Below are 17,069 nucleotides of genomic sequence, written 5' to 3'. Positions count from 1 at the left end.
TCCATAGCACTACATAGAAACAGGAGTGTGAGGACACATCTGTCATTCCAGCAGTGGGGAGGCAGAGGATCAGAAGTTCAAGATCATCCTTGCTGACACATTAAATGTTAGGATAGCCTGGGCTATGTGAGAAAATGCCCTTACTGTCCATGCTGCAATGTGCTACCAAACAGTTTAAAACGATCAATTTATCTTACATGACCTCTCTCAATAATGCTGTATGCATAGACTAGCTGCTTTTCAGTAAACTCGTGGGTTTTGTTTTGTTTTGTTTGTTTTTAAAGAAAGGACAGTGTGGTGTTATTCTCACCTGAGGGTATCATATGTTAAACTGTTTTACAAACAGGTCAAATACCCAAGGTACTTTAAAAAATGAACATAGCCTAAGAATTTTATTTGCATGAGATTCTAATTCTAATTGGAATTACATACATAATGAAGTAGTCATTAGTAAAATTGCTACATTTAAAATAGGTTAAAATGCTATAAAAATACCATACTGTACTTACTTATCCATTTATAAACAGGGTTTCACTATGTAGCTCTGGCTGGCCTAGAACCCACCAGACTGCCTCCCCAGTTCTGGCATTCAATGTCTGTGCCACCATGCTTGGGTAAATAAAATTTAAATTCCTATGAATTAAAACTAACCTGAAAAATACTGTCATTATGTAACTTTAAACCCTTTGGGTCATAGCTTTGGCAAAATTCTTACAAATCTGTTGGGGAAGGTTTTAAATATGGAGGCCGGAAGACAACTTACAGAAGATGCTTCACTCTTGCTACTTCATAGGTTCTGGGAATTGAACTTAGATTATCAGGCTTGGTGACAAGTGCCTCTGATCCACCTTGATGACCCCGGGTTATAACTTTTAAAGCTATCTCTCAGTGAAAAAATTAAAAAAAAAAAAAAAACTTGAAGAATAAAAAATCTGAGAGCACAATGATAAAATCTTTTCCAAATAAATCAGCTCATTTAATCCTCTAACAGATCCAGAGGCAAACTATACCGATTTCACACAGAAGCAGCTGTCTCCCCTTCCAATGACCTCAACCAGCACTCATGAAAAAATAAAACGGAAACCCAAAGGAATCTGACGAGCTCTGTTACACTCATGACTGGCTATCTTTTTAGGTGGTACCTTACCTAAAACATTTAAGGTAGTTTTATCAAATGCACTATCTTACTCTAAGGTTGAAAAAAAAAAAAACCCAAAGGAAAGCCATATAACAGAATGATCAAACATCCAGTACTTACGAGGTAGGAAATTCCCTTTGTGGACTTTGATTCTATCACTTATAAACTGTTGTCACTATTGGCCAATGAATTTCAGATACAGCACCAAATATCCACTAAATTGGCAGTCTATGACTCTAAAACACTCCCAACAGAAAGACAATAGGAACTATGTATTTCAACAGGAGAATGTCCAGGACACCACCTCTGGAAACACAAGCAGGGTCTTGGTAGCTCAGATTAGCCACAAACTTAACTTGCTAGTCTGCCAAGGCTGACCCTGAACTCCTGACCTACCTCTCAAGTGCTGGGATGACAGATGTGTGTCACTGCATCCAGCCTCTTTTTCATTTTTACCTGTGATTGAACTCATATACATTACTAAATCCTCAAGATCAGGCTTGGCTTTTTTGACATAAAGGCTAACAAGGTAAAACAACAAAATAATTATATTTCAAATTATTGACTTTGGACTATTTAGTGAGGGCAAAAGAGGACTCTGTCTTTCCTAACAAACGTACATTGCTATCAACAGAGGCTAGGAATCACCTGGGAGCAGCTTATCACCAGTGAGGGGTGTCATCTGGCTTGTGACTTAGATGCTGACTCCAAGTTTGGTAGCTCACTTGAATTTCTTTCAGCAGTCATGACTAAACAGCAGGATCTTTATCAGGCTTTGGCTCTGCCTGGTTCTTCCAAGAGTCTGGCTTTGTGTTATACTTGAAGTATCCAAACTGGAAAAGCATCCCTTATTATAGTGCTTCTTTTTCATGTGTAACTTCACAGAATCCCAGAGTCCACTAGAACCCTAAGGTCTGGCTTCATGTTGTCGAGAACTCTGCAGAGCTCTTTAGAAACTTAAACTTCTCAAAAATCTGTTGAATACCAGAAAGCTCTCAACAGTGTATCCAGTTACTATGTAACATTTAAATATCTGGAACGGATTAGAAAAGCACAGTATCTAGACAGGTAGATACAAATCTAAGATGCTATTTCTAAGTGGTCCATTCTGAACATAAGAAACACTAGGAAAAAGTAGATAGTAAGCCAATCAGTATGGGAATATCAAAGTAACCATAGTACAAAAACCAAAGGACTGGGAAACTGAAGAGTTCTGGAAGTTATTCACTGATGACTGATTCTTCATTGTGATACTTCCCACAAAAGGGACAACATTCTTTGAGACTGATGCCAGAGAATGCCTGCATGACAACAGTGAAGATTTCCTCTCTCGCATATGAAATAGTCTGTTTTTCCCTCCATTTTGTGTCAGGTAATGTAAAGATGGTACATGGGATGTTGCAGGAGAACAGTCTAATTCTCTTTTGTGGAAGGCTGTCAAGTTTGATTCTGAGTCTTAATTAGTAAATACGTTTTCCAGGTAAGACTCAATCTGCAAAAGATATACATGAGTAACTTACCTTTAGGATAATGAATGAGACAAGTTTGTCAGGTGATTCTTAGGAAAGACTAGCAAAGACTTAAGATGTATGTCCTAAAGGTAGATGAGATTTTAGCCTAGACTACTTTCCAGGTCTGTTACCTTAGAATGCACCTAGACTTTTGTAGCCTATTTTTCTTATTAGAACATTAAACTCGTGGGAGCAGGAAGTCAGGGTGGGCATGGTTGAGATACATGGTATATATGTATGAAATTGTCAAACAATAAAAGGTACTTTAAAATGATTTTATTATTTTTTTAAAGATTAAAAAATAATCTGTGTGCTCCTGGGCAGTGGTGGCACATCATTTAATCCCAGCACTGAGGAGGCAGAGACAGATCTCTCTAAGTTCAAGGCCAGTCTGGTCTACAGAGTTCCAGGACAGCCAATGCCACACAGGAAAACCCTGTCTTAAAAAACCAAACCAGACCAAACCAAACCAAACCAACCAACCAAACAAACAAACAAACAAAAAAACAAAACAAAAAAAAACAAAACTGTGTGCCTGGAGTTCAGAGAGAGGCTAGAAGAGTATTTGATCCCCTAAAACTGGCATTGCAGATGGTTGAGCCACCATGTGGGTGCTGGGAACGAACTGGGGTCTTCTGCAGGAGCAGCAAATGTTCTCAAATACTGCCCCTCTCTCCAGCCCCAAATTAAAAAATATTAATTATTTTAAAGATTTATTTTATGTGAGTGAATGTTTTGCCTGCATGTGTGTACGCCTGGTGCCCACAGAAGTTATAGGAGGGTTTTGGATCCCCTGGAACTGGAGTTATGGATGATTGTGGTTCCCACCACTATGTGGGTGCTGGGAACTGAACCCAGGTCCACTACAAGAGTAGCAAGTGCTCTTAACTGCTGAGCCATCTCTCCAGGGCCCCCAAAAGGTATTTGGATGGATGGATGGATGGATGGATGGATGGATGGAAGGAAGGAAGGAAGGAAGGAAGGAAGGAAGGAAGGAAGGAAGGAAGGAAGGAAGGAAGGAAGGAAGGAAGACAAAAAGAAAGAAACCTGAACACAGATGGCCATTTACTTGGTACTTAACAAATGATCGGTCATTGTTGACCTTTATTACTAGAAATGTCCTGATTTAAAGAACAGTCTAACAGATATCAAGTTATCAAGTTTAACAAATTCATTCAAAACCATTTATGAAGTATCCACTGCACCTCATGGTGTTTTAGCATTTAGCAATAAAGAGCAGGAACTAAAACAGACAACTACATGTAAGCAGAAGGCAGGCAGACATAGGGCCAGTATGTGAGTGTAGATTCTGAAATCCAGGAGCCCAGGGCAGTGGTGAGACATGAGGTCAAGTCTGCTCATGGGGCTGAGATGAGAAGCCACTGAAGGATTCTGAGCAGAACTGACTGCTTTTCTGCTATTATCAGACATGTCTTTGCTGCATAGTGCAGACAGCCTGGAACCTGCGATCCTCCAGCCTTAGGCTCCTTAGCACCAGGGTTACAGGGGTGCTGCACCATGTGTAGTCTGACTGCTCTACTGCCCTAGGGAGTGTCATTAAAGTCTACTATAGGTGTGCAGAATGTGTGTGTCAGAGCACACATGCCATAGTACATGAGTGGAGGTCAGAGGACAACTCTGGAGTCAGTTCTTGCTTTCTACCTTTACATGGGTTTCACAGATCAAACTCAGGGCTCCAGACTTGTAGAGCAAATGCCTTTACTAACTCAATCACTAAACCATCACACCAGTCCCGTTACAAACTTTTATTTAGCTTCATGATAACTGAGCTACATTCCAAAAGCCCATTCAGTACCAAACATGAGCTAAACATGCCAAACTAAGAATATGATTTAGGTGTCTGAAATGCAAGTAAGACATGACTTTATTCAAACTATATGTCACCTGAAAAGAGACAAATATGAATGATAACAGACACCGTAATCCCAGTACTTGGGGCTGAGGCAGGAGATCACAACCAAGTTTGAAGCTAGCCTGGACATATAATGAGGTTAAAAAAACAAGCAAAGACAATAACGAAATCTGAGAAAAATTATAGAAAGCACCAGTAAGCCTGATGTATTATTTTTCAGATTTGCTAAAAATGCATGAAATGTCAAGAAAAATTAGATAAAATAAAACTGAACATGGCTGGGCATGGTGACCATGCCTTTAATTCCAGCACTTGGGAAGCAGAGGCAGGCAGATCTCTGTGAGTTCCAGACAGCCAGGGCTTTGTAGAGAGACCCTGTCTCAAAAAATAAAATAAAACAAAACTTTTAAAATGCATGAACTTACAATGCATGTTTCTATCATGAAAATATAAAGCTCTCTAGATGAGAGATGAATGAAATGTTACAAAAGCATGTGCACAAACTGACCAACCACAATGAGTGTGTACATATCATCAAACACTGAACTTCGGATGTAAAGTTCCTACCTCGCATGCACAGAGCCCTCGGTTCGATCCCTAGCCCTGCACTGTTCAAGTGTGATGGCATTCCTGTCATCCCAGTAGCTGGGAGGTGGAAGCAAGATGATCAGAAGTTCAAGGGAGCACATGGTCAGTGTGGGTTACATGAGACTCTGTCTAAAGAAAACTTTATAGTTGAGTGTGCTGGCTCACGCCTTTAGTCTCAGCACCCGGGAGGCAAAGGAAGCTGATCTCTGTAAGTTCATCCACAGAGAGTTCTAGGCCAGGCAGGGCCACATAGTGAGACCTTGTTTTGTTTTTATTTATTTATTTCTTAAAGAAAAGAAAAAGCCAGAAAAATTATTTATATTCAAATTATACACAGCATTTAAATGTTCTACATTAAGAAATTAACAAAAATTAATGTCAAAAGACATTCTAAATAATTAGTTACTAGACTTTGAAGTGAAATACAAAACCTACTGTTGTCACACACTAACAGAATCATATTAATGATTAATAAATCATTAATCTACTCAGAAGTAGCTACATTTGGGTCCAACATGAGAATATGTCCTATTCCTTGATCTGTACTCCCACAACTTTCAGAAGAGCCCCAGTGAGTTTAAAAAGACTTCACTGTGAAACTAGAAAGCCCTTTTTCTAACGACTTTTCTTCACACATGCTACTCACTCACTGTCAAGTGATCATGTATTGGGGATGGAGAGATGGTTCAAAACTACTTATAGCTCTTGCAAAGAACCAGGGTTGGGGCCAGGTGGCGGCGGCACACACCTTTAATCCCAGCACTGGGGAGGCAGAGCCAGGTGGATCTCTGTGAGTTCGAGGCCAGCCTGGTCTACAGAGTGAGATCCAGGACAGGCACCAAAACTACACAGAGAGACCCTGTCTCGACAAAAAAGAAAAAAAAGAAAAGAAAACAAACAAACAAACAAAAAAGAACCAGGGTTGGTTCCCAGCACCACATCAGGTCACAAACACCTGTAATTTCAGTTCCAGGAACCCAATTCCCTCTGACCTCTAAGTGCACATAAATTCATGCAGGCACCACATTCAGATAAATAAAAATTAAATCTTTTAAAAGAGAGAAACTGTGTACTTGTTACCACATATTTGAGTGGTATCTTAGTGCCCAATTTAAGGATGAAATGGCAGCTCCAATTGACATTCATAAAATCTTTTTATGTTTTAGATAAAATGTTTTACATTGGCAATATTTTTAAAATCTTAGGGAAATACAAAACAAGCTGAACGGCACAGTAGAACTGGCAGGTGCGGACTGCAATATGTCTTTCCCAACACTTCCGTCTTCAATATGTCTTCTGAAAGAATACCCTGTAATATGCGTCACAATATTCAAGAAAGAGCATCCATGAGTTGGTAAAAAATAACACAATACATGCACAGCAGAGTTTAAGACAAAAGGCTGAGCACAGTGGCACACACCTATGATGCCAGCATTCAGGGCAGGGGAAGCTGAGGGCAAACGGGTGAGAATTAGAGGCCACCCTGTATCACACAGCCAATCCTTGTCTAGTGAGATCTTCTCAGAACAAAATAAGAGCTAAAAATAAAAACTAAACAACAAAAGAGTGCCACTGAGGGGCTGGAGAGAAGGCTAGATGTTAAGAGCACTTGCTGCTCTTGCACAGGACCTGGGTTTGGTTCCCAGCACCCATGTAGCAGTTCACAATAGTCTCTAACTCCAGTTCTAGAGAATCTGCCTCCTTCTTCTGGCCTCCACGGGAACTGCACACAAGCAGTGCACATACATACATGCAAACACTTATACACATAAGATAAAATACATCTTTTTAAGAAGCCCATTGTAAACAATGAGCTCATCATTAGGACACAGATCTTACATACTAGTAAGTAATCTATTATATCTTTATTCTCTTACTGCACTCAATTTCCTCAGTGTTAGTGATTACTATAACAAAACAGTAACAATAGATTTCCCAAGAGGTACTAGATATCAGGGTATTTTTTAAAAAAGGTTTCATGTGTAACACCCATGAACCTGTAAAACAAATAAGCATGTCTTAGTTTACAGTTGGAGAGGTACTGCTCCAACATCCACAACTACTGTTTCTCTGCAGTGGTCCCAAGATTTCAATCCATGTCTTACTTCTGATCCACCAGTGGCATCCAGATTCAGTAAGCACTACCTAGGGACAGCTGAATGTGGTGGGAAGTGTCTTTGGCTAGCAAAGATCAATGAACATTACAGAAAAACTAGGTTAACTAAAGAAATTTCATAGAAAGTGATAAGAGGATTGTACGCCTAGCAAGTTAAATAACATACAGCTGGGACTAAACTGCCTTAACTGTGTACAAGAAACACCAGAAATCATAAAAATGAACTTCTAAACTAGGAAGCAGTCTTGCTCCCATAGATTGGAGCTTGAACTTATCAACTGACTAGATATAATTGTCATTTTACAGGTGATACAGTGGACAAGAACATTTACACGCTACTATGGGATAGAATTAGCAAAATCCCGACTTCGAGAAATGCAAATAACCTAGGCTCATCTGTGGTGGTATTGTGTTCCCCAAAATATTGTGCACCCTAATAAACTTATCTGGGGTCAGAGACAGAACAGCCACTAGATACAAAGGCTAGAAAATGGTGGCACTCACACCTTTAATCCTAGCATTCCAGAGGCAGAAATCCATGTGTTCAAGGATACAGCCAAGCATGGTGACTACGCCTTTAATCCCAGAAAGCGAGCCTTTAATCCCAGGGAGTGGTGGTAGAAAGCAGAAAGGTACATAAGGCATGAAGACCAGAAACTAGCAGCATTTGGCTGGTTAAGCATTTGGCTGGTTAAGCATTTGGCTGGTTAAGCTTTTAGGTTTTGAGCAGCACAGTTCAGCTGAGAGCCATTCGGATATGAGGACACAGAGGCTTCCAGTCTGAGGAAACAAGACCAGCTGAGAAGTTGGCCAGGTGAGGTCTCTCTGATCTTCCAATGTTCACTCCAATATCTGGCTCAGGTTTGATTTTATTAATAAGAACTTTTTAAGATTCATGCTACACTCACCAATAAACAAACAAGTGGGAAGAGATTTAGAATAAAAAAAAAGATGGGAGTCTGACTTACAAAATAAGAGAATCAGCCGGGCGGTGGTGGCGCACGCCTTTAATCCCAGCACTCGGGAGGCAGAGGCAGGCGGATCTCTGTGAGTTCGAGGCCAGCCTGGGCTACCAAGTGAGTTCCAGGAGAGGCGCAAAGCTACACAGAGAAACCCTGTCTTGAAAAAAACAAAAAAAAAAACAAAAAAAAAAAAAAAAAAAAAAAAAAAAAGAGAATCAAGGGAAGACTGGCATGTCTGGCAGTATTACTGGGGAAGCAAGAGGAACTAAGAGATACATCTACCAATCAGAACATTAGAAACAAATTACAGGGCTGGAGAGGTGGGGCTCAGTGGTTAAAAGTGCTTGCAACTCTGTAGAGGGCCGGAGCTCTCACAGAGGACCAGCGTTTGCTCTCTAGCACCTGCATTGGAAGGTTCACAACTGACTGTAACTCCAGCTCCAGGAGATCCAACATCCACTTCTGATCTTCATGGGTACTACACTCGAATATGCACACCTCACACACAATAACAAAATGGCCAGGCATGGTGGCAAATTCTATATAGCCATATATATGGCCAGACTTTGTCTCATTTAAAAAAACAAAAACTAAATAAAAAATAAAAGAGAATCATGAACAGTTAAGAAATATAAGACCAGACATTTGATACCAAGGAATCACCTTCAATTTATGAGGCTGACAATGGTATCATGGTCATGACTGAACTCAGTGACTCCTAGCTGATTATGGGGACTCACACCTTGATCCCAGCACCCTGGGCACTGAAGCAGAAGGCTGTTGCAAGCTAGAGGCCAGTCTGAGCTACACAGGGAGTTCTAGGTCAGCCAGGGCTACACAGCAAGATCCTGCCACAAACACACACACACACACACACACACCCCACACACACACAAATAAGACAACTCCTCACCTTTTAGGAACTGATTCATTTATAGAATAGATAAAATGATACGATATCTGTGATTTTCTCCAAAATGCCATCTATCCTAGGTCACACAAGACTGTGTCCCACCTAGCCGCCCCTCAAAAGAAAACAGGCATGCATGGATATAGGCAGCATAAAGAACTTTTAAAATCTTCTAGAAGCTTTGTTTTACTTTTCATATCTAGATCTTTGATGCTGGCACTTATTTTTAGCTTTTATTATACCAAATTTCAAATATGGCTTCCTGAATACTAAGCACTTTATCAACTAAGCTGCATCCCCATTTTTCCTTTTCTTAAAGGGATTATTAAATATCATAAAGGAGTATGAAAAATAATACAGGAACATGTACACACACACACAGCCAACTGTGAAGCCATACTGTAAAAAGCAGGAGTATGACTGGTACGCTCTGCTTAAAATAAAAATGGCAGAGTACCTGCAGTGGACATATTAGTAAACACACAAAAGCCACCTGTAAACTAACACCAAAGGGCACACCAAGAGGTGCGGGGCAGGTGAAGGCTTTTAAGAGGCACCCTGGGAGTAGTACTAAGCTCGCTCACGGAAGCTCCTGAAAATTACCGACGAAATACTGGCAGAAAGGAAACTAACTCATCTTTCTCTGGAATTAAATTCTTAATACCTACTGTGTCCTGTTACCAGAAGAAAAGGAGGATAATTAATTCATTGTCTCAGTGGCAACAATTCTCAACAACTGGTTCAGAGCAGTTGTTCTCGGAAGATCAGAGCCGACAACCACCTTCTCGTCTTTGATTTCAAGTTCCAGGAACTGAATGAAGAAGACTTACTGGCCAGATGGGGATAAACAAGAGTGGGGGATGAAAGAAAAGCAAACCCAAGGCTGTTCCCGTGGCAGTGGAGTGTAGCAAAAGCCTCTGCCAAGTATGGAGCGCACTGCACAGGTCCACAGCACTAATCTAAGACAACAAATGCACTATCTGTTCAAATAACTGAAGAAGAGACCCTCTCTGAAGAGCAAAGTTTCCTATGGAGGCAGTCGGACAACAGCAGTGCACACAGCTCTATCACAGCAGCTAAACATCTAGGAAATGAAAACAAGCAATGTACAGCAAGGAAAATAACTAAGGGGTAGAGGAGATCTCTAATTGAGAGAAGAATAACTTAAAACGGACTGTCTGCTGCAGATGCCTTGACCTTAACAGCCAGGCCTGTTTAAACAGCTATGCTAAGAAAGGGCTGCTGGTGGAACACACGGCTCCCGGTACGAAAAGAGAAGGGTTAGCTGGCTTGCAGAGCCAGCAGCAGCTTCCCTGTACCAGAACCATGCATGTCACTTTTGCCACATTCCCCCAAATTCCCAGAGAAAAATGCTACAGAGCTACAGAACTTTCACTTCATACCTTGTGTAGGATTACGAATAATAAATGGGTTCAATTTATTACAGTTTTGAATTCAGGTCACAGATAACAACGCCTAGCTGGCTGCAGCTGGAAGTTTCTTCACTTATCCTTTCCTGCCACAGTTGGCCCTGTAAGCAACTAGACAAGACGGGGAAATGGCTGTCCTGGACTCTGGCTGGCCTATGTGGCCTCCTTTGCTTTCCTGCCGTTTTATAATGTTCTACTCTAGACCCATTTCGTTCCACCAGGAGGTGCAGCCAGAGGGGCACTCGACCCTGACTTCCCAGAAGAAGGCGTCAGACGACCGAGGGGCAGCATTTGAAACGCCTCCTTACTTTTGAGCATTGCCACCGCACAGAACCCAAGGGCTGCTCTGGGGAATGGAAACATTCGGAAAGAATACATTTCTCTTTTTGAAATAAGTCACATTTGCTAGCGGGTACACGCTAAAGTCTAAGTTTTCCTGAGTCATGAGCTGTACTTATTGATTGCTTCAAACATTTAAATATAACTTTATTGGCCATATTTTTTGGTTATCCTTTGCAGTACTCAGGACTTCCACATATCAGGCAAGCACTCTACTACTGAGCTATAGTCCTCATTCTCCCCTTTTTCTTTGAGACAGGGTCTCCCTTAGCCCAGCTGGCCTCCAAGGGGCTGTGTAGCAGAGAGTGACCCTGAACTGATCTTGTTTCTCTTGTCCATGTGCTGGGATTACAGGTATGTGCTAGAGCTTTAGCCCAGAGCTTTTAAGAAAATGTACTTGCTGCCCCTAGCACTGGGACTGAACCAAGCAGAGCTCTGCCATTGAGTTATAGCCTCAACCTTTGATTACCATTAAATAAGTAAAGAAAGATTTATTTCATTGTTAGTTCTGTGTGTGTCTGTGTGTTTGTGTCTGTCTTTCTGTCTGTGGGGGTGGGGGTTGGCACGAGATCATGAAGGCCAGAGGCTTCAGATTGATTGTGAGCTGCTTGATGTAGGTGCTGGGAATTATTCTGGTCCTCCAGAAAGGCAATACATACTCTTTTTTTTTTTTGTTGTTTGTTTGTTTGTTTTGAGACAGGGTTTCTCTGTGTAGTTTTGGTACCTGTCCTAGATCTCGTTCTGTAGACCAGGCTGGCCTGGAACTCACAGAGATCTGCCTGGTTCTGCCTCCCGAGTGCGCCACTGCTGCCCGGCACAATACATACTCTTAATAGATAAGCCATCTATCTCTCCAGGCCTCTTTGATTACCATTAAAATAATAACAATAATAATAATAGTAATAATATTAATACACATTCTTTCCAAACTAAATTGTCTCTGGAGGACCATGATTTTCCAAAATTTGCTTGCTAATGTGAAATGCTAGTTTTAGTTATTGTTTTCTTTGATGGAGATTTATTTCATTAAGTACCCAATGAAGTTGAAGTTGCACCTAGACTATGACCATCGTTTTAAAAATAAGAAATCTGAAGTTTGGTGTCATTCTGCCTTAAATTATATACAGGGCTGGTTAGACGCAGTGCCAGAACCTGAACTCCTTATTCCTATCATAGTCTGGTAATCTAGCTACCAGAGCGGCCATATTAATCACTTGACCATTTCCTCCTCTGCCAGTAACCTCATTCCTCTAATAAACCAATCAGCCATTCTATGGATAAGTTTCATCCCCATCATAGTTTTTTGAAGCGTATAGTTCCGTACCATGGTTCTGTATGATGCTTATATTTTAACGAATTTTTCTTCCTGCCAGTTAAAAGACAAAGATCAAATGCTGAGCACTCATCAGTAAGACTGCCTCCTGTCCTCCTGTCTCCGTGTGTCAGGTCCACAAGAGAACTTTGGGAAGTTCTTAGTGGCAACATTCTTACACATCCTTGAGTAAGTTGGCTCAAGGCTGCAATCGACACTGGGCAGAAACAAGAAAGGAGACATGTTTCACTGTCCTTTCAAACTCTGCAGTATCACACATTTGATGGGGGTAGAGTGGCGGCGGGTGTCTTAGTCATTTTCTTCAGCTTTCCTCTGACTTTGAAGCAGAGGTACAGCAGTTTTATAGACACCTCTTTCAACTTTTAAACTAAGTTGGATTCTACTTCATATATGATACCCTGAAAACACCCATGGATCTGGAAAAGACATGATTTTTCTCTTTGGTAAACCAAAACAGAGTTTACAAATGGTGAAATGGCCCCATATAAATTTCTGAACACTTAAAGGAAACACGAACAATAAAGCCACTAAAACAAGCTCTTTTCCAACTTGCAGCTTCTCGGGGAGGTTTATCTCACTTCAAAGTCGGAAATCTGTTTTCTCTCAGGAGCACACTGACATGAACATGTTTTGCTATAAAGAATCAGATGAAATGGAAGCCCTTAGCTCTACATCCTCACAGCTTAACAGGGGCATCATTATCTCCATTCTGAACCAGAGAGGACGGGAGTGCTACAAGGCTAAGAGCCCGGCTCCTTCAGCTGTGAAAACAGTACTCTTGAAGCACCCGACCAACTTCTGGGGGGGGGGGGGTTGAAGCAAATCTGCACTGTCAAGTTCTGGTTCCATCTGAGGCCTTCTCCAAGTTGCTGCGAAATATGTTGTTTTCTGGGGTCAAGAAGCGCTTCTTCACTTCCTGGTTTTAGGTTAGGAGGATGGCTCAAACTGTTTTCTTACCACACTTATTGCATAATCACAAAAACTCAAAAGGAAGAGGGCTGGTTAAATATTTAAACTCTTATTTCCTGGTGACCTAGAAGACCTACTGTTCTATTCGATATGCTCAACTTAAGGGTTAAGGGTTGCTCAGTATACTAAGGATACTGGAGTTATTTCTGTCTAAAAGGAGTTAAAAGCAGGTCAACAGGATATCCAAACTCGGCTTTTCTTTTTTAGGGAAATTTTTATTGAAATGATGTCTTAATGAAAACGAATGGAACAAGCGACCCACTCAAAACTAAGAGTAGTGGGAAAGTTAGAGGGAAACAATCAAGAAAAGTTGTCTGGTCATCTGCTTTCACTTAAGTGTGAAAAACCAGAAGGGCGAGTCTCGTCTTCGGCAACTCCAGCCTGCCCACAATGACCACTTGTTACACCTCCCACCCACTCCACTGTGGGTTCACTGGAAATTCAAAGGACTCTAAGGGGCACACCCGGCCAGGCCTAAGGTGCCTATGGGTTATACCCTGAGGGGGACGGTGGACGGAGCGCACCGCGCGTCCCCTCGCCCCCAAGCCCGGCCTGGTGTCCAGGAGGCCAAACTCCAAGTTGGGTTCGATCAAAGAATCCGCCTGCCGGGAGAGGGGTAGGGGCGCGGTGAGGACGTCCCGGGGAGCAGGGATACGAGTGGGAAGGGAGGGTGTGCACTACGGGAGGATCAGGAACCGAGGCCCAGGCCCGCAGCGGCCGCCGCCATCACCAGGCCGCGGGGCGGGGGGCGTGCCTCGCGCCCCCGCGCGCCGGACCACCGTGCGCAAGCTCCCCGCCCCCGCCGCGGCCCCGGCCGCAACTGCCCCCCGCTACTCACGCTTTGTCCACCAGCTCCCGCACTTTCCACATGTTCAGCATCGCGCCCCGCGCGGCCCGGCCCGCTGCCGCCCGCCGCCGCTCCTCACGGACCCCGGGACGCCTCCGCGCCGGGGCTGGTCCAGGCCCGGGTCGCCGCCGCCACCCGCCGCCGCGAACTCTCCCTCGCTGGAGCTCCTTCTCCCAGCCAGAGCCACGGCGCCTCCGGTGACACGTCGAGACGCGGCCGCACCGGCGCTGCGTGGGGCGGAAGTGGCCGGCTTTCCGCCCGCGCCGCGCGCCGCACGCCGGGAATTGTAGTCCGCGCCTAGCGCTCCAGAAGCGCGGGAGGACTAAGGTTGCCTTGGTTTGGGGACCGCTGACAGAGCCTTCAGGTGATTGTCATCACAGTGACAGTTGCAGGACTTAATCACGTTCACCTTCTTCAGATGCACAGCGCGGATGCTAAGCTTAACTGCTCAGGTGTGATCGGCGTGCGTGTTCTTCCTTTATGCACGTGTCTCTCTCTGCATTTGCTTCTAAACTTCCAGATGTCTATACATCACTGAGCCCCGGGGATTCCAGCTCTGACCAGTGAAGAATTTTATTCTAAATCCTTTCCCACACTAGTTCTATGATACAATGATTTTATATGCAGACAGTTACCTGGTACCCTTGTTGGATACTTTTTTACAAACCTCAGAAACTCAGCTCATAATCGCTGGGAAATCAGAAAGCCAGCACTAAATATACACAGCATACCTATGTGTATTTTATGTGATACACCCAAGAACTTTGTAGTTTTAATTTCTAAAAGCATACATACACACTGCTCGCTGAGATCTGCTAAAGTAATTGCCATTGATCATGTTTCCACTTATTTATGTCAGTCAAAGCAGATGATGAAACTTGAAGTAATCTTAAATTTCGTTGTAGGCAGCTCCTTCAATTTTATAGGTTCTGCTCACCCTGGTGGCGCACTGCTTCAGTCCCAGGGCTTGGGAGGCAGAGGCAGAGGAATCTTGATGAGTTTGAGGACAGTCTGGTTTACATAGGAAGTTCTAGGTCAGACAGAGTTACACAATAAGACCTTGTTTTTAAAATTATAATTTAAAAATTAATTAAATATTTATTTATGAAAACGTAAAATATTAGATAAAATTATAATTTTTATTTTTTTAACTTAAAAAAATCTGCCACTATATACTGAACATCTTCAGGATGGTACAAGTGAAGACTACAGCTGGGGCTCCAGTTCCTTGAAGCTTAAAGGTCATTGGAGGAGGAATATAACAATAAAAAAAAACCATTTAATTAGAGAGAATAAATGCTTGTTAAAATAAAGAACAATAGACAATGATGCCAGAGGAAAATAACACTAGGGAATATTTAGGGCTCTTTGAGGAGATTGAATGTAATCGAAAATTGAAACAACACAAAAGAACTGGCTGTAAGAAGATCAAGAAAAGAATACTGGGGGAGGAAACACACACAAAAAAAACTCAGATTCACAGTGAAGGGAAAAACGGTGGCTGGAAGGAGCAATGGTCCCAGGTCCTCTAATTCCAGATCCTTCAGTCAAGACACCTGTTTAGTTTGCATTTACTCGGTCATTGGAAGCAGCTCTGAAAGTGCTCCAGTAAGAGTCTGAAAAAGAGTAAACTAAACTGAGAAGCACAAAGAGCAGAAATCAAGACAAAGCTGGCTCACATAATCCTTAAGACAGGGGCCCTGGAGATCACACTAAGTAAGTTGGAGCAATAGCTGGGGGAAGGAAGGCAAACAGGTACAGAGGCAATCGGAGAAATGGAGCTTTCAAAAGCAAAGTTTAGTTTTCCTGTTGAAAGCATTGTCCAGCCCAAAGTTCAAAGGATGGAATGTGGCCAGGGCAGATAAGAGAAACTGCTTTGCATAAATAAGAGCTCAGCAAGTTAGCTTCCAAACAAGCCAGTCCGGAGGACACCTGCAGAATGGGCTTGACACACAACAAGCAGCTTCCATGCCCTGGGCTCTTCAAAGCAGTGCATAGCCAGGCTTACCATTTACCCGCAAAACACAATGTGAGTATCTCATATTCCCAATCCAACACCAAGTTTGAATCTATCGAGAGTTAATCTGAGTTGTTACCTCTGCCATGTTTAGAGTCCACTGGGGCCAAACAGAACATAACACTAAAACTCTTTTTTCCACTTGTTACTCTAGAGAGCCCCCCAAAAGGGCTCAGAAAGAATTTGTTTAAAAGGTGGTCTCCTGAGAATAATCATTTGCATATCAGCAGAGTGTTCCAATTTTACCTTTTAATCTTGCATGTTTGAGAGCAGTTTCCATAGTAACTTCTTTATAGCAAGTTAAATATGTCCATGGTAGAAAAATAAACGAGGAAACACCCTACCAATCCCTCCTCAGGAAAACATTTTTCCCTAAATGAGCTGACGCTTTTGAAGGAAGGCTAACCCAACATGTGCTTTGAAAGACAACATACTCAGCTCTGTTTGTTATGTGCAATGGACAGTTGTAGACAAATGGACACTGACTGCTTAGCTGAGGTGGTTCCTTGGGAGAGCACAGTATCAGAGCCTCGGGACAACACTTTACCAAAGATCACAGTTAAGGTCTAGGGGTTTCCAGGTTCTTGGCTTCTTATTCCAATGACTGAAATAAGGGCTCACACTGCTTTTCAAAGTAGCGAGGAAACTTTATTTAAAGCAAAGCATAGAAAAGATCAGAATAAAAAAAATTCAGAATCCACTGTGAGGGAGCAGCAGACCATGTGGGTGAAGATTACTCAAGGTCCCTGATTATTGTTTGGAGTTGAAAAGGAAGGATTTGGTTCCTAAAGAATGTGATGGGAGTGGTTTTGTGTTTTGATTGATAGATTAGATCTTAAGATTGTTTTTTTATACTGCACATTTCCCTTCCCAATTATGCATAGGCACAAGATGGTAAGTAGGGGACTATCCCTCAAAGGTCACTTGGGGACCTTATTTTGCCTTATTGCTCATGCATCCAAACCCACTTCAGATTGGATTGACATTTCTAGTTGCTATACTGGATATGTTGGGAATATAGTTGGACAGAAATTGT

The 17,069-nt window shown here is 42.4% G+C and overlaps 1 protein-coding gene across 4 annotated transcripts in view; it reads right to left on the bottom strand.

Moving 5' to 3' along the window:
- Positions 1–14,219, bottom strand: part of Clint1 (clathrin interactor 1) — a 58,064-nt gene extending 43,845 nt beyond the window's left edge. Inside the window, exon 1 of one of the 4 annotated variants that reach the window (XM_076578198.1) lies at positions 14,008–14,219. In XM_076578198.1, the coding sequence (XP_076434313.1) occupies positions 14,008–14,048 (41 nt within the window). In that variant the 5' untranslated portion in view covers positions 14,049–14,219. Of the gene's footprint in view, positions 1–1,786; positions 2,375–14,007 lie in introns of those variants that run through there. The other 3 variants (XM_076578195.1, XM_076578196.1, XM_076578197.1) reach the window with 3 other exon arrangements.
- Between the last annotated feature and the right edge of the window lie 2,850 nt (positions 14,220–17,069).

The sequence above is a fragment of the Peromyscus maniculatus genome, chromosome 8, assembly GCF_049852395.1.
Source record: "Peromyscus maniculatus bairdii isolate BWxNUB_F1_BW_parent chromosome 8, HU_Pman_BW_mat_3.1, whole genome shotgun sequence".
In the NCBI taxonomy this organism is placed as follows: domain Eukaryota; kingdom Metazoa; phylum Chordata; class Mammalia; order Rodentia; family Cricetidae; genus Peromyscus; species Peromyscus maniculatus.
Note: the sequence above shows the minus strand (reverse complement) of the source record. Positions and strands in the feature narration are given on the sequence as shown.